Source organism: Galeopterus variegatus, unplaced genomic scaffold, assembly GCF_000696425.1.
Source record: "Galeopterus variegatus unplaced genomic scaffold, G_variegatus-3.0.2 Scaffold12740, whole genome shotgun sequence".
NCBI lineage: Eukaryota > Metazoa > Chordata > Mammalia > Dermoptera > Cynocephalidae > Galeopterus > Galeopterus variegatus.
In genome coordinates, this window is record NW_007738851.1 from 9,177 (window position 1) to 27,145 (window position 17,969).

The 17,969-nt window shown below is 40.9% G+C and overlaps 2 protein-coding genes across 2 annotated transcripts in view; one reads left to right on the top strand and one right to left on the bottom strand.

Annotated features, from left to right (window-relative positions):
* Positions 1–823: 823 nt before the first annotated feature.
* LOC103581294 (programmed cell death protein 2-like) lies at positions 824–10,376 on the top strand. The gene is given in 8 exon segments (XM_008563167.1): positions 824–854; positions 2,031–2,266; positions 2,734–2,848; positions 3,424–3,666; positions 4,048–4,179; positions 7,112–7,215; positions 8,408–8,521; positions 10,193–10,376. Coding segments are annotated over 8 exon segments (1,143 nt in total). The 3' UTR covers positions 10,361–10,376.
* Positions 10,377–12,594: 2,218 nt separating this feature from the next.
* The window catches only part of LOC103581293 (TATA-box-binding protein), an 18,393-nt gene continuing 13,018 nt past the window's right edge, over positions 12,595–17,969 (bottom strand). The window contains exons 5-7 of the mRNA XM_008563166.1: positions 15,893–16,060; positions 14,603–14,697; positions 12,595–13,247 (exon numbers count right to left, since the gene is read on the bottom strand). Coding sequence (XP_008561388.1) covers positions 13,168–13,247; positions 14,603–14,697; positions 15,893–16,060 — 343 coding nt within the window. The 3' untranslated portion in view covers positions 12,595–13,167. The remainder of the gene's footprint in view (positions 13,248–14,602; positions 14,698–15,892; positions 16,061–17,969) is intronic.

The window sequence follows — 17,969 nt, forward strand, 5'->3', positions numbered from 1 at the left end:
TTTTTGTATGCAAAATTTTAAAAAGTCATTTGTGGGATAGGGCAGAAACGAAACCACTACTTATTGTCTAGTATGGTTGTATTCAAAAAGATCCGAATTGTCAAGAGCCAACGTTCAAACGACACACTCCCTATTCAGTCCGACAGTGTTTTAGGAAAACAAAAAAAACCAAAACTTCACCAGAATAGCATACAAAACAATAGCAAATGAAAAATTACCAGTTGAAGTGTACCTATGAGGAACATGAGACAGGCTTGCAGTCTGTATGCTCATCAGATGAGTATGTCCTGCCTGCTGCCACAGCCCACTGGCATGAGGAGGAGGAAAAATGTAGCTAGCAACCCCCAGGCCCTGCCTTCAGGAAGTGCACACAGCAGGCAAACAAATGAATAAACAGTCATGCACCAGTGTGATGGGTGCTCTTCTAGTGGAACTACGTAATGGTGATGGGACAATGAGGCTTGAGAGTACTTGGAGACTTGGGGATCTACAAATAGTTCTGGAGAACTGCTAGGGCAAAAAAGGGTAAACAATTGGGATTCAGCTACCCTTGAATAACACATGAAGAGGTGCCTGAGATGAAGCTTTGGAAGAAAGACGGAAGCCAGCGAGGGACAAATCCTGGACAGGACTCCCACATCTCAGAACAGGCAGGAGGAGAAAGAGGAGCCAGTGCAGATATGAAAGAGGCCAGAGACACCTTTGTCCTCACTAAGAGCAAGTGTTGAAGAAAGAACAAAGATCCAGGACTTTGATACAGGAAAGAATATTTAGAAAACCTCTCATGTTGATGACTTCAACATTGTGAATAAATGTGGAGGTGATGTCTACTCCCAAAGGTGAGGAAGTTCACGGTGAGTACAATGACTTAAGAGAAGGAAAGGTCTGGAGGAGCCCCTGTGTGAGGAACACAAAGAGAAAGAAGCACAGCAAAGGAGTTAAACCTCTAACTCTAACCCTCTGACCCTGATTCCTGACGCATATCCCTAACCCTCTAACCCTAACCAAAAACTCTAAACCTAACCCTATACCTAACCCTAATCCTCGGTGAGGAAAATAAGAGTAGTTTAGTCAGGCCCTCTTGCCTCAGGTCCAGCTGGGTGTGATGCAGCACATCCTTGGTAAAGTTGTGTGGGAGTGGGATTAGTGCCCATGCCTGAGTATCTTTCAGCTTGTTGCTATTTCTGTGTGCTCCCGAGTATGTGTGGCAGGGCTCTGAACAACTGGTGGTTGAGCTCGCGTCTAAAAATAAAGTCTATTGTTTCTACACCCAAGGCTCCAAGGACCTTTTCCTGTTACCAAGCTGTAGACCTGCGTGTGAAGTGTTTGTGACCCAGTCTGGACAACGGGCTCAAGGGGCCTGTGAGCTCCAGACCCTGCCCTAGCTCTACACCCCCTATAACCCTAATCCTGAACAGTAAACCCTAACCCCAATCACTAGTCCCTAGACCTTAAAACTTAGACCTAACCCCTCATTCCTCACCAAACTCTACCCATACTTTAACCCTAACCCCTAACACCAACCCCAAACCTTAAACCCTAACCTCTAACTCTCTAACCATAACACCCTAACCCTAATCCTCTAACCCTAACCCCAACCTCTAACGTCTAACCCTCTAGCCCTAGCCCTAACTCTAACCCTCTAACCTTAACCCCTAAATCGTAAACCTAGGCCCTAGCCCCAGCCCTAAGCTTAACCCTAACCATTTCTCTAACCCTAACCCCCTAATGCTAACCCCTAACCCCAACCCTAAACCTCAGCCCCAACCCATAACACCAACCTAAACCCAAACCCTTAACCCAACTCCTAACCCTCACCCTAAACCCCAATGCCCAACCCCTACCCCAGCCCATTACACCTAACCCCTACCCATAACCCTTGCCCAAACCAGATCCCCCACCCCAAACCCTAATCCTGACCCCTGACTCCTAACCCCCAACCCTAACCTGCACCCAAACCCCGGACCTCTAACCCCTAACTCGAACCCCTAACCCTACCGTAACCCTAACGGCCCTAACGTAACCCTTAGTGAGTGTGGTGAATGTCCGCTACTACGAGGGCTACCGCCGCGGTTCCCTGCCCGGACAACGGTCCTTCCACCTGAGGCTCCCCCACCCGCGGACTCCTGGGCCGGGCCCGCCTGGGGTCGCGGAGGAGGCGATAGCCGACCGCTGTGCCGCCAGGCCCTCCGCGGCCCTGAGCACACGAGCCGGCTCCGCCCAGCAGGGCCACGCCCACACGAGCGCCGGGCGGCCTCGCCCCGACGTCAGGGGCCTCGGGTCACCAAGGAGTTACACACTCAATCAGCAAAATCAGGCCTTAACACAGTACTTGCTAGATATAAGTCTCAAATGCTCCTGTTGTAAACCCAGCAAGTTAAAAGAAGCAGGTCTACTGTAAAAAATACACATAAAATGTGAGCTTACAGAAGTCCCAAATCTAAACAATTTTTAAAGCATTCGTTTAAATAAGGCATATACTTTATGTTTTTAAATGATGTATCATTTCATAGGGTACCAAATAAATGAAACATATCTGTAGTTGGTACTATAATTTGGAGGTTAAATTTCATTTATTACCGATTACTCAGATTGATAAAATTACACCTTAAGAGTACTGATTATCTGCTCTTGCTAACAAAAAACAAGTCTAAATAAATTAGGATGTGACATCTAACCTCGAATCTTATTTTAAATAAATTAAGCCTCTTCATCTTAAAATAAACTGTTTTGACTCTGGCCTTCCTGCTGCAGGTGTACGCGCCGCTGCCCGGCCGCGCCGACGCCTTCCACCGCAGCCTCTTCCTCTTCTGCTGCCGGGAGCCACCGTGCTGCGCCGGCCTCCGAGGTGCGGCCGCCGGCGTCGGGGCAGGGGCCGGGGGTCGGGGCCGTGGTCCCCGCGTTTCCTCGCGGCTGCCGCCCGGTCTGCCGGGCTCTCCGCTCGCGCGTTCTTCCAGCGGTGTCTACGGTTTTACCAAATGAACTCACAGCTGTACCCACGCTTATTCGTAACACCAGCCCTTTGACTAACCAATTGGTACTAGGTATGGGTGGTTACAGTCGGGTAATAGAAATTGTCTTTTATGGAAAGATAAAAGGTCCCGTTAGCTTTTTCACGTTTTCGCAATCTGCCTTTAATGCTTAGTATCGTTATTAATTTGATTAACTCGAACCAGCTCCAAGAGCCAACTCAGTTGTGTGTGCCAGACAAACTTCTTTCTGGATTTTAAAGGCTTCTTATTTTTCATTTTTGTTTTTCATTTTCTTTTCTCTCCTTCCACAAAATAAGCCCGCTGAGAGCTATTTCTGTTTTTTTTAAAGAAATAAGTGTCTTTTCAGTCTTATGTGGAATTGAGGCTCAAATATTTTGTTGTTTTTGTCTTACTGAAAATATTTATAACTTTTCTCCTCATTCTGACTTAGTTTTTAGGAATCAGCTACCCAGGAAAAATGACTTTTACTCATATGAGCCACCTTCTGAGAATCCTCCCCCCGAAACAGAAGAATCTGTGTGTCTCCAACTTAAGTCTGGTGCACATCTCTGCAGGGTTTGTGGCTGCCTAGGCCCCAAGACATGCTCCAGATGCCACAGTGCTCATTATTGCAGTAAGGAACATCAGGTTCTAGACTGGAGATCAGGACATAAGCAGGCTTGTACACAACCAAGTGAGTCAGCTTTTTTTTTTTTTCCTTTTTAAATCTCACCTCAGTTTTACAGCTTCTGTCAACCCAAATATTTTATTTCCAGGATAATCTTAAAGTTAAAATTAGAAGAGGCATAGTAATATTCTAAATTTTCATAACTGGTAATATGAACACCTTTATTAAAAAGAGGCTGTGAAGTCTTAATCACTCAGTAGGTCACCAGTCTTGCCTTAATATAGGCACTTAATTTACAACCCCTAATCGAAAATGCCAGGAATACATTTACTAGTTAATCTAGGGAAAATTGTTACTATGTACAATATGATACTTTAGAAATAGAAAATTAGACCATCCTCAAAACTAAATGATTACAAATGATCCTAGGAACTTTTTTTGTTTTAGATCAATTGGAATATACAGTTCCAGACCACAACTTCCTTTTTCCAGAATTTGAAATTGTAACAGAAACAGAGGATGAGATTATGCCTGAAGTCATGGAAAAGGAAGATGACTCGGAGGTTGTACGGAACATGGGTAAGGAGTCAGTTTCAGAAATTCATTCATTAAGTGATTAAGTATAATACTTAAAAGAAAGGGCTCAGTAGAGATACTGAGAGGAAAAGACTCTCACTTTGGAGGCTGTAACCTGTAATTTCCAGATACTGCCTCAAGTGAAAATTTCCTTCGTGTACCTCCCTTCCTGTCATATATCATGTACGTTCTGCTCCCTATGAAGACAGGAAGTATCCAGGTGGTCACTTGGGTAGGGCTGCACAAGGTGATGGGAATTTGGCAAGTCCCTCTGGGCCTGAGATCGAGATAGAGTACCTAGCACAATGTTTGGTGTGCAACAGGGACTCTTTAAAAGTTAGTTTCTCTTTCATTTTGCTGGTTTCAGATACATGATTTTGTCAGTTTATCTACAGCTCATACTCTAAGGTAGTGCCTATACTGACCAAATACCTTAGAGACTTATTTCATAATGGCATTTTATAATAGTTTTTATATATATATATATATATATATATATACTATTTTATAATAGTAGCCAACATTTATCTAGCACTTACTCTGTACTAAGGGCTGTTTGTATATGAGTTCATTAAAATACTGTCAGCAGCTCAATTAAGTTAGAAACTCTGCTCCATTTTGCAGGTGAGGATATTGAGGTTCTGGGAGTAGCCAACATTTATCTAGCACTTACTCTGTACTAAGGGCTGTTTGTATATGAGTTCATTAAAATACTGTTAGCAGCTCAATTAAGTTAGAAACTCTGCTCCATTTTGCAGGTGAGGATATTGAGGTTCTGGGTGTTACTTGCTTTGGTCACATAACTGTTAAGTAAATAAGTTTGAGCCTAAATCTTGCTGACTGTAGAATTTGAGCTCTTCACCACCACAAAATTAGATTTACAAAATCTAAATTGGAATGTCAGTTCACTGGTTTATAGTTTATACAAGTCATACATTCCAAAATACGTGTATTTGAGAGCCTTCCTTGTACCCAAGCTTGTCCTGGACAGTTGGGATACAACAGGAAGCAACACCCCAGTGGTCAGGTGCTCAGTCTCCTGGAGAAGGGGCCCAAAATCATACTTAGGGAAGTTAAATTCCATGTGACGAGTGATAAGAGTACAGGTGCCATAGGAATGCATGTGATGTCACTAAAAACTGCCTAGAAGAGGCCGTGCATGTGTCTTTATACATGTGCATTATTGCTTATTTTTAAAAAGGCTAAGTCATGAAAATGCTTACCTTTAGGAGAAACGAGAGCATAGGGAGAAGGGGTCCAGGATAAAAGGTGGACTTTGAATACGCCATGTTTTATGTAGATGTGACTGTGAAACCATGCAAGTATTTCATATAATTATTAAGTAAAATCAGATTTAAAAAGCAGTTCTTAACAATCAAAAGTTAGGGAAACTGTTGAATTTAGTCATACAACCACAGGAAAAATGACTTCAGAACATAGTGATTTGACAGTCGTCCATAGTGGGAATACCCCAAGAATAAAAACTGAAAGAAAATAGTGTTTTCAGTAAAGATGTTGTTGCTATTGTTATTTTGAGATCGTTGTGTGTACATTGGGAGATAAAGCAAATGAGTAATTATGTTGGTATTACTGAGAACTGAGGTGTTGGACATGGGAGAAAGATGACATAGACTGATAAGATTAAATAAAAACTGTAGGTCTAAATTTATATTGGAAGTGTCAGTATGAACTCACGTGTTTAATCCACCGTAAAGGCCTAGAAATAATGACAAACTCTGTAGCACTGGGTATCCCTGACGCCCAGATGGTGGTGTCTAAATATCATATCTGCCTAAAAGGAGCTCCAGGCTCTCTGGAGAGGTGGTTGATTCCAGAACTGCGTAGCACTGGGTATCCCTGACGCCCAGATGGTGGTGTCTGAATATCATATCTGCCTAAAAGGAGCTCCAGGCTCTCTGGAGAGGTGGTTGATTCCAGAACTGGGCAGCAGATCTTCAAATAACATTGGAACATGGTTATACCAGAGATCAAAGAAGGTATCAAAGATTATTAGGGTCATGTCAGAAGGAATCAAGAACCAATATGAAAAGGCTACCACTGGCAAAAGGTGGACAGTTTGAACATCCACAAAGATACTAATTGCAGTGTATTAAAACACATCAAATATATTTAAATTAATGGGTCCAAAAATGATACTGAAATTCACTACAGTATTTCTGCTTTTGTATATGTTTAAAATTTCCCAAAATAAAAGAAAAAAATATGCTTCCTGGAGGTAGCTGTGTCCTAGCTGAGACCTGAGTTCCCACAGGAAAGGTTGGCAAGAGGCTGTGTGGCCTGAGGGAATAGCACTTAGTGTACTAAAGGTTACACTGAAACTTTGCTCCTGTCAGACTTGGCTGTGCCAGTGAGCACCATTAATGCCTTCCCAACTTCATCAAAGCAGTTATTTCAGTGTATCTAACTCAAAGGATATCAAAGTTATATTTTGATACATGTTACAAGGACTAAAGGTTATACTGGGAGACACCTGCTTGTTGGGGGCAGCAGTGGCTGAGGGTAGCCAGAATTCCAGGAAGGAGTTTGGAGAACGTAGGAATTTGATGACTGATTGAGTGAATATATCAGCTAGAAATGTATGAGACAAAAAGAAACTTGAAGAGTCCACACAGCTTAAGGATAATGGTGGTTAAGAAGGGCTCACATTTGTGTACTGTGATGTGCTGGGTATAGTCCAGGCCCATGACTTGGCCATTCTGTTAATATGAAGTTTTAAAGAGAAATGCTGAATGGAAACCTGCATAGTAAATAATGCTGCATGGAGTACCTGGAAATTCAGATGGTCTTAAAGCATCAGCTTTAATGAATGAATGAGGAAAGCTATATGATTAAAACTCTGTTCCCTCAGCATGTGTGAACTGTCAAGTTCTGGGGATTATTCCTGTTTTCCATAATACTTATGTTGATTTTTCAGGTGAAGCACTTGAGGAAGAACTGGATTCCATGGCAAAACATGAATCCAGGGAAGATAGAATTTTCCAGAAGTTTAAAACTCAGATAGCCCTTGAACCAGAACAGGTAAAATAGAATTCATACCTCCTCATTGTGTTCTTTTCAAGTCATGTTTTATGAATATAGTCACTGAGAAGTAACTCTTAACAGTAAGCACGGTCTGTTCCTCAGGAGTCTATAAAAGCAGACTTTTGTTATCTTGTTATAGAAGTTCTTCACACAGATATGCCATATAGAAAGGGGTTTTTGCAGTACCAATCCATTTAATAGTTATTGAAAGATTAAAGGTTATACTGTTAATCATATACGATTCACTTTCTAAAGAGAGCATCAGGAATGAGAGATGAATGAGATGTTGTCTAAGATACATGGTGTTTAGGCACCATTGGCAAATATATACATACACACACACACACACAATTTTTTTTTCCCCCTTCCCATTTTCCAATGGGTACTTTCGGCTTGTAAAACTGAAACAACATGTTAACACAACATTATTTCCATAAACTTCCCTCACCATAAACATAAATCACTAAAGAAAACTCAGCTAAATTCCCATAAACCAGTCACTGGATCAAATAAATATCCAGGTGTTTATGGGAAGAACAGATCTAGGTCCTAAACACTAAGAAGGTGGTTTTTAGCAATGTATATAACTTTTAACAAAATACAGGAAAACCACTCAGTTGTTGCAGGAAGATTATTATGATGAAATTTATCTATGTTTGTGATATTTATCCAGACAGCATGTTTCACTTGAGATTTGTCCCTTTTAAAAATTTTAACTGAGGTTCTTGTATGAAGGTAGACATGGACTCTGGACAGCATTTTGGATATAGAACCTGGTAATGGGGAAGAACAGGCTTATTAGTGACTTCACAATACGAAGGTTCTTCAGAAAGCTTGTGGAAAAATAAAATCGAAAGATAACACAATCTTTCCATCAACTTTTTGAAGTATCCTCATAAATTCACAGGACTACGATGATTGATAATATATTAGGTAGTAAAACATCATCTAGGAAATACAATTTTGATGTCCTCTGAGTCAGATAACCTGAAACAATCACCTTTAGGAAGTTGAGAAGGCATCAACGGTGCACACTGGCACAGACAGCTCTGATGGGGGAACTGTCGGCACTCCGTCGAGTGTAGGGGCACGTATGGAGTTTCTCCACATGGTCGTAAGACAACATCTTACGACCGGAAACTTTTAGGTAAGGTGTTGATGATTTGAACATGATCTTTGTTGACTTTAGATTCTCAGATATGGTAGAGGTATTGCCCCCATCTGGATTTCTGGTGAAAATATCCCTCAAGAGAAGGATATTCCAGATTGCCCTTGTGGTGCCAAGAGAATATTTGAATTCCAGGTATGACCTTAAATAAAGACTATTTTAGTGTTTAACCTTGATTTATGTCTTTAAACATTAAAATACTTCAACAAAGTAATATGTGCGCAGGGGTCAATATGGTAGTATTGAAGGTGCCCTATAATGAAAATCAGCAGTTTTCTGCCCCACCCCAGGGCTCATTCTGATAGTTGTCTGTCTCTATATAACTTGCTCTTTCTGATATTTGTCAGTTTCCTATTTTTTCAGAAATAGGAAAATGCTTACTGACTTCTGTGATGATGAGGAAATGTACTCACACCATCCAGACCCTCCTCCACCTTCCAGTGTGACTGATTGTGTCATTATTTTTAGTGCCTCGATTATTACTTTTGTAAATAATACACCTTATTCTCTTGTTCCATTAATTAAGGTCTTTGACTCCATCCTTTGTGAAAGGAGTATTTTATTTATTTATTTTTAAGCATTTTATTTATTTATTTATTTATTTCTTAATTTTATTTTGTCGATATACAATGAGGTTGATTATTGTGGCCCATTACCGAAACCCCCCTCCCTCCTCCCTCTCCTCCCTCCCACCCAACAATGTCCGTGAAAGGAGTATTTTAGAGCACTTACTATTTAATCTTGGTTTCTGGATTTGTTAGAATGAATGGATGTAAGAAGCATCAAGAGAAATGTTTTCTCCAGTGGAAATTTTAGCATCAAAATCCATTTGGGTAGGGTAGAAATACTCTTCAACTAACCTTACAAAGCCGTGGGTAATATTTGTTTCTTTGGATAAAAAAAGGAATTATGGGGACTGAATCCAAAACTCTGCTTGGTTCTTAGTGCCAAAGCTCTTGATGCCCATGATGAGGTAACAAGATTTATGCGAAGGAATTTCATATTGTGGTGGCTGTTCTGCCTTCTCACTCTTTGAGATTAGACTACTCAGAAGATCCCTTGCTAGTCTATACAAATAAATCAACAGATTTACTTTTTGTATGCATAACTACTAGTGTTTCTTGAACCACAGTAACTAACAAAATCTGCTATTCAGATTTTAAATGATACAAACTAAGAGTTGCCCAAATACAAGCCTCAGCCCTATTTCACGGCATATTAGTAATAAAAACAGTTAACGACAGCCACTACTGAATTTTCTCAAATGGAAAAGAGACCCCAAACAGAAGGCCAGATGAAGTAGAGAGGCTTTGAAACTGCAAAATACAGTTGGCCCTCCATATCCATGGGTTCAGCCAACTGTGGGTTGAAAATATCCAGAAAAATAAAACCGCATCTGTACTGAACATGTACAGACTTTTTTCCTTATTATTCCCTAAACAATACAGTATAACAACTATCTACATAGCATTTATAGTGTATTGGGTATTATAAGTAATCTAGAGATGATTTAAAGTATATGGGAGGATGTACATAGGTTATATGCAAATACTATGCCCTTTTATATCAGGAACTTGAGCATCTGCAGATTTTGGTATCTGAAGCCAATCCTCCGTGGATACTGAGGAACGACTGTATTTTTAGATTGTTAAGTATTTTAATTACATAATGTCTGTAATCCTGCTGTGTAGTGTGGAGATTGAAAGACTGGGATTCCTATAATCACCCTGGCCAAGAAGGTCTCTTAAAAGCAGATGGTGCTCCCTGCCTTAAAGCAGCATTCTAACTGTGTTGCCGTCTTCTCAGGTCATGCCTCAGCTGCTGAACTACCTAAAGGCTGACAGACTGGGCAGAAGTGTTGACTGAGGTGTCCTGGCTGTCTTCACCTGTGCTGAAAGCTGTAGCTTGGGCACTGGCTATACAGAGGAATTTGTATGGAAGCAGGATGTAACAGATACACCTTACAGACATTAAAGCCTTAAAAACATTACTAATTTCTCATACCTTGCTCTTCCACTTCTAGTACTTTATCCTAAGGAAATAACTGTACCAGAGATAGAGGTACAAAGATGTTGCTTGAGGGTTAGGATAAATCTAGGAACTGCACACCAGCTGCCAATTTGTAAGAAATACAGAGAACAAAGGAACATGCTGAACTATACCAAGAGCTTCAGTTAGCAAGACCCAGACTATAAGAAGCTCTACAAGCCAAAAGGCCTGTAAACTGGAAGGGAAAAAACAGGAGTGGGGGGGGGAGTTTACAGATTAAAACAGACGTAAAAACACCAATTATTTTTCAGTGGAAGACTAACCTTTGTTAGTGTTTAGGTAATTACTGTGGAGTCAGAATAATGGTTCCTTTTTGGGGGGACGTGGGGGTGTGGCTGAATGGGAGCATGAGGTGTGGCTGCTGGGACAGCAAGTGACACTCTTCACCTGGGTGGTGGCTGCAAGGGTGTCTGCCTCTGGTTAGCACATTATGCTGTGCATTTGCTTTGTTAGGTTTCCTTAAGATAAACAAAATATTTTTATACAGGTATGCATATAAAAGTCCTAGACACTGAGATTAAAAAAAAAGAAATATTAGAAAAGATAAATCACTATTTATAGCTGACTACATGCCTAGAACTTTCAATACAATCAACTAAAGAACCAACAGCAGTAATAAGGGTTCAGTAAACTGATTAGGAATATATATCAACAGCAATTTCATTATGAAAAGATTCCATTGACAAAACAGTAAGCCGTAATATACTTAGGAATTAAGGAATTAATTTTTATGAAATGTAAAAGTCCTGTATGAAAAAAATTATAAAACTTTACTGAGGAACTTAAGATCTACATACACGAAGAGAGACTTCTTCCTCTACAGAAGTAGATAATATTAGAATGTCATCTTCCCAATCAATCCATACATTACTGGCACCACTAATGATTGGGAAATGCCAGAATAGGGGACTTCATACACTTTTCTCTTTGGACTATAATCTGGAACTGATCTATCAAAACACAGAATGTATAAATAGTCTTTAATACAGCAATTCCTTGTCTAGGAAAGTTTACTACAGAAATATCTGTCCACAAAAACACACAAATGTTCCCTGCAGCACTGTCTGTAAAAGCAAATACTGGAGGTTATATAAATGACCGTGGGCCGGCCCGTGGCTCACTCGGGAGAGCGTGGTGCTGATAACACCAAGGCCCCGGGTTCGGATCCCATATAGGGATGACCGGTTCGCTCACTGGCTGAGCGTGGTGCTGACAACACCAAGTCAAGGGTTAAGATCCCCTTACCGGTCATCTTTTAAAAAATAAATAAATAAATAAATAAATGGCCGTAATTAAGGGAATGGTTCAAAAAATGAAGGTACATAAGAGTTCCTTTGATTCCATATTATGGAAATACATTTATGATACACTGAAAAGAAAGCTATAAAATGGAATATAACCGTAATTAAGGGAATGGTTCAAAAAATGAAGGTACATAAGAGTTCCTTAGATTCCATATTATGGAAATACATTTATGATACACTGAAAAGAAAGCTATAAAATGGAATATATGCTTTAGCATTTTTTCCCAAAAATGAGACCAAAAGCACCACCAAAGGACAGAAACAGGCAGAAGGGAGAGGAAGGACCTCCCCCTTGTGATTATATACTTCTGAGCTGTTTGAAACTGTACTTTTACAAATTAAAAACAAAACAAAAATGAAACCCAAGAACTTACAAATGTCCACCTGATATTCCATGAGAAAAACAAAAAACACCAAAAATGTTACACCAGAGAACTGGCAGACTGTGGACAGGGCACCAGTGTCTACACCTGAAGGACTCGCTCAGAGACCATTTTTGCCATTTACTAGCTATGTAACCTGGGGCAAGTCCCTCTACTAGGGCCTAAATCCCCTCATCTCTAAAACAGGAATGAAACCTAATTGCTGCTTTGTGAGGGTTCCAGGCACAGTATGCAAAGTACCTACGAAACAGGAGGTGCTCAATATATGGAAGGTAATAAATACATGTTTCTTGAACAACTAAGTTCTCAGGTACTTCATCCGTCTTCATTGCAACATACAATGAAATGTTGACTGAAACAAAAAATAAACACCAAAATGGTTTCTTTCAAGCATTATATCTAAAATACAACTTTTTAAAAACCAGTATGATCACATGACTCTTACAGGGTATCATTTATAACAACAATCGAACACTTTTATAAACTGTATTTATTGTACAGAATTCTCCAAAGAAAGAAAAATATGTACAGCCATTCGTTTTCATTAATACATCTATTCTGTCCTGCAATACTGGAAAGGCGGAATGTGTCTGGCACAAAAATAACCCCTAGGAGTTACAAATTAGAAAAACAACTTTTTAAAAAATTTTTACTTTTCTCATAGAAATATAAAAACTGCGGTTTATGGGGGAAGAAATTAAAATAAAAAGTCCAATCAACTGTAGAGGTGACTTTAACACTTAAAGTTTTGTCCCTTAAACCAACCTCTCAACAACAGTGTTTAAAATCTAAATATAAATAAATGGGCAGTGCTGCCCAAATAGCAGCACAGTACAAGGAAGTCACAGTAATGCTGCGCGGTGTTCCCAGTGCAGAAACAACACCCCTTCCTGGCACCCCACAGCTGACATACAGAAGAACATCACCTGGTGCTGCAACCTGCAACTGAATGTCCATCTTCTCACAACACCACCATTTAAAGGTACGAAAACTGATTTGTTTAAAAAACCAATTGGGTGAGGGAGGCAGGAGTGCATGACAGCCATTACGTCGTCTTCCTGAATCCCTTTAGAATAGGGTAGATGTTTTCAAAGGCTTCGTAAATTTCTGCTCTGACTTTAGCACCTACGAAGATAAGTTGGAGTAGAGCTGAGAGCCTGAAATGTCATTGCTTAACATATTAAGAAGGTAAAATTATTACCCGAAAACAAAGCTGCAGGCACGATTCTCTCCGTACCCATTTAGATTAACAGATGGAGGCTTTAAAACATGAATGGTGGGGCCGGCCCGGTGGCGCACTGCTACAGTGCGCCGCTTGGGAAGTGCGGCGGCGCTCCCGCCGAGGGTTCGGATCCCACATACAGACCGGCTGCTCACTGGCTGAGCATGTTGCGGGAGCAACACCGAGGGTTGCGATCCCGTTGCCAGTCCCGGTCCGGTACGGGCGCGACACTGAGGGTTGCGATCCGTTGGCGGTCACGAAAAAAGACAAAAAAAAAAAAAAAAATGAATGGGGGAATCCCTTGGAATCCCCGTTTTGTTTTTTTTTTTCCTTTTTTTGTCTTTTTTCGTGACCGCCAACGGATCGCAACCCTCAGTGTCGCGCCCGTACCGGACCGGGACCGCCAACGGAATCACAACCCTCAGTGTCGCGCCCGTACCGGACCGGGACCGCCAACGGAATCACAACCCTCAGTGTCGCGCCCGTACCGGACCGGGACTGGCAACGGGATCGCAACCCTCGGTGTTGCTCCCGCAACATGCTCAGCCAGTGAGCAGCCGGTCTGTATGTGGGATCCGAACCCTCGGCGGGAGCGCCGCCGCGCTCCCAAGCGGCGCACTGTAGCAGTGCGCCACCGGGCCGGCCCCCCAGTTTTGTTTTTGAAAAAGTATTTTCTTAAAATGATTTTTTTAATTACAAAAGCAGTGCACCTGGTGACTCCAGACTCCCACTCTACAGCTCATCCCTTGGGAAGACTGAATCGGATATTCTCCCAACTGCTGCTTTCAACTAAGCTCTCATGAATCTTCCTTTGCTGACTCATAATGAAAATGCTGATGAATCTCAAAGTTCAAAGGACTAATTCCAACTGAAAACACCCTCTCTCTTTCAATGTCATGCTTGCCCTCCTCCCTGCCATGCTCTGGCGGAAGGGCTGATCTAAGGGCCGTGGTTGGATTTCCCTGCTCTCTTTCCCTCTAGTGGGTGAGTTTCTCACCAGAGTGTTCAGGTGAGAAGAAAAGAAAAAAAGGGCAAAGGGCTTTTTACAAGTTGCTGGCCAACTGGCCCAACACTGAAATTTCTTTTCAACACTGAGAAAATGCCATCATTGGAACTTTTTCGAACTCTCAGATGCTACTTCCTGTTTCAACTTACCTGTTAATACAACTTTTCCAGAAACAAAAATAAGGAGAACAATTCTGGGTTTGATCATTCTGTAGATTAAAACTCTCAGATGCTACTTCCTGTTTCAACTTACCTGTTAGTACAACTTTTCCAGAAACAAAAATAAGGAGAACAATTCTGGGTTTGATCATTCTGTAGATTAAACCAGGAAATAACTCTGGCTCATAACTAGAAGGAAAATGGCAAAAGTAGTTTAGAAATTAAGAGCTTCCCATGCTTTCAGATAAAATGAGGATTTACACAAGGAAAAATACTGAGTAAACCACCAAACTAATCAGTACATAAAGCACAGTTCTTCCAGCAACATCCATGGAGAGAGTATTTAAAGCAAGTGAGGCTGACTTACCATCAACGCTTCATGACCAATTAATAATGGCTATTTGTCCTCCTATCACTTTACCTTAATTCCATTGAATCTGGATTTTCTGACATAAGAACAAGAGCTTGGTATTTGTTACACAGTCTCTGATCCTTACCAAGATTCATTCTGGACAAGTTTAAGTATACTAACTTACAAGATCCTAATAATCATTTATTTCTAAAATCTAAAAGTGATAGTTTGCCTTTTAATCACATCTCACCTCCCTAAATTGAAATATCCTCCATCTGGCAATTTTGGTCAGTTAATTTAACCAAAGCAGTACACCAGATACTAGCTTGAGAATCAACCTATCCCTAATTAAGTTGTCTGTGCATATTATTACAATCCTAGTAATCTCTATTTTGTCAGAGACTGAAAGCAGTCAGGATATCTCTCCCTACATCCGTGTTTGACCTAGGGGAAAAAACTCAGGTTTCTCTGAGGAAGAGTGGGATGGGTGAAAAGTAAAACGAGAGGGTGGCAGGTGTAAAAGTGTCACAGGCAAGAGAGGCAAGGAGTGCTGGCGTGGCTGCAAGCGAGAGCAAGAGTAGACGGTGAGACGAGGTGCAAAGTGGGCAGGGCCACCTGCCTCGTGAGTCTTCGACAGCAAGTAGCAGGGAAGACAAGTGGAAAGAATGTTCCTTTCACTCAACTTCACATGCTGCTGGTGGAGCTGATACACGCTGACTGAAAGAGAAGTCTTTCAAACTGGGGAAGACTGATGTAAGAGGTCATGGAGTCAATTCATACAGAAGTGAAATCAAACTCATTCCAGTAAAGCGGAGTTTTGGGTGTCACCAAGTGACATGGGAAGTAGGTGGCTGGTGAGGATAATTGGTATTACTGAGGGAAGACATCAGGAAGAAACTTCAATAACACAGGCAACTATAACCACAACATTTGTTCTTACATACTGAATATTTTAAATGTTTTTTCCTAAACCATAAACAGATTCTAAATAAATTGTTGCCAAAAGCAATCAGAATACATTCCAGACTTTACCTGCTAAACTGCTGGTGGGTGAGCACAAGGCCTTCTAACCTTATGGGGAACTTCACGTCACAGCTCCCCACCATGTTCTGAATCTTGAAGTCCAAGAACTTAGCTGGAAAACCCAACTTCTGCACAACTCTGGCATACTTTCTGGCTGCTAGTCTGGACTGTTCTTCACTAGGGAAAGGAAAAAAGTGAATTATTTATATTCAGAGCCAGCAAAAATATTCAGATGCATAATTTATAAGAAGTCTAAATTAGGAAACTAATAATGTGTACTGGCCACCCCCCTTCCAATAGGAGAAAAGTCGACAGACATTAACAGTTTTATTATAATTATTCCAGTGTCCTTGACAGAAAACTGCAGGCCTACCAAAATGATCACCCTTCCAATTCACCAAATTACTGATAGCCCTAGATTTTATGGGCGTGAAGGGTGATATCCTCATCTCCATCACTATTATATTTTAGCCCACAAATTTCTACTGAGATAAAAACTAACAAGCTTCATTTTGATAGGAAAATATTGATGAGATTTATTATTAAAGAGTGCATACACTGATTTCATTCTCTTTCATATCAAGTCTCCCTTTATCCATTCTTAAGACATCATTTGTGAGATAAAACTCTGACTTAGCAACTTAGTTTATCTAAGAGGAGAACGGAAACAGTAATGCCATAAACAAAAGACTCAAGTGCAGGATCAAGGACAAAAATCAATCACACAAACATGTAGTGCTTTTTTTTTTTTTCAAGAAAATGTATTCGTGATTTCTTATCTTGATAAACAACTATATATACTATATCCAGCCTGCACATGCTGTGGGACAAAGAGGGCTAAATGCATAATGAAAAGCCTGTATGAAAGCCTATCTCGGGAAGAAACAGAAACAGAAACATCTGGCATCCATTGATAAATCAAGAGCATCTGATGCTGCATCCAGGGGAAAACAAGCAAATAAAAAGGCTCCTAAATGAAGAGTTACTACTGCATGTTTGGGCCAAAGAGGAGCAAAAGCCAAAGACAGATCCATGTCCTGCCTTCTGAAAAAACTGGAGACCAGGAGCCACAATGTCCAAATCACTGGCCTTCTGATATGGGTTGAATTGTATCTCCCAAATTTTCATGTATTGGAAACTTGACCCCCACTGTAACAGTGTTAAGAGTGTGGGGAATCCTGTTATGGTAATTGAGAGGATGGACCTTGAAGAGGTGATTAGATTGTGAGGACTGTGCCCTAGTGAATGGATTCATCCACTGATGGTTTAATGGTGGTCATGGGCGTGGTTCTGATGGCTTTAAAAGGAGAGTGAGAAAGGAAGTTAGTCACTCTCTGCTCCTGCCATATCTGCCATGTGATACCCTACGGTGCTGTAGAGCCACCACCACCAAGGCCCTTACCAGACGGGTTCCCTGGACTTGGGACTTCTCAGCCTCCAAAACTGTAAGAAATAAACTCTATTTCTTTATAAATTACCCAGTTTCAGCTATTTCTGTTACAAGCAACAGAAACAGACTACTTTCCTTTCCTTAAAAGACAATTTCAAAGTTCAGAATAAGCAAAAACATCCACAGACCATAATGTGTATTGACACCTCCAAGTGCATTTTAATCATCTTTTATTTTAAAAGTTTTAGTTCATTTGTTCAAGCTTTATGAAACTAACGTTACTAATTTTCTCCTTAGTTCTTCATTTCTACCAAGTATGTGGACTTTGTTAAACAGCACCACTCCAAACAAATGTACGATACAGGCAATGACACTGTATAACATGGGTACATTCCTTAAGAACCACATAACTCAAACACTCCTAATTACAACTAGTCCCATGAGGGACAGCAGGTATCTGTGGCCAACATATGTGTGCTGTCACACTGCCAGAGCCAACACAGTTTACTATGCCCCCACAGCATCATTGAAATTTTGTGATTCTTGTGCCGGCCCATGGCTCACTTGGGTGCTGATAACAAGGCCACAGGTTCGGATCCTATATAGGGATGGCTGGTTAGCTCACTGAGTGAGTGTGGTGCTGACAACACCAAGTCAAGGGTTAAGATCCCCTTACCGGTCATCTTTTTTTTTTTT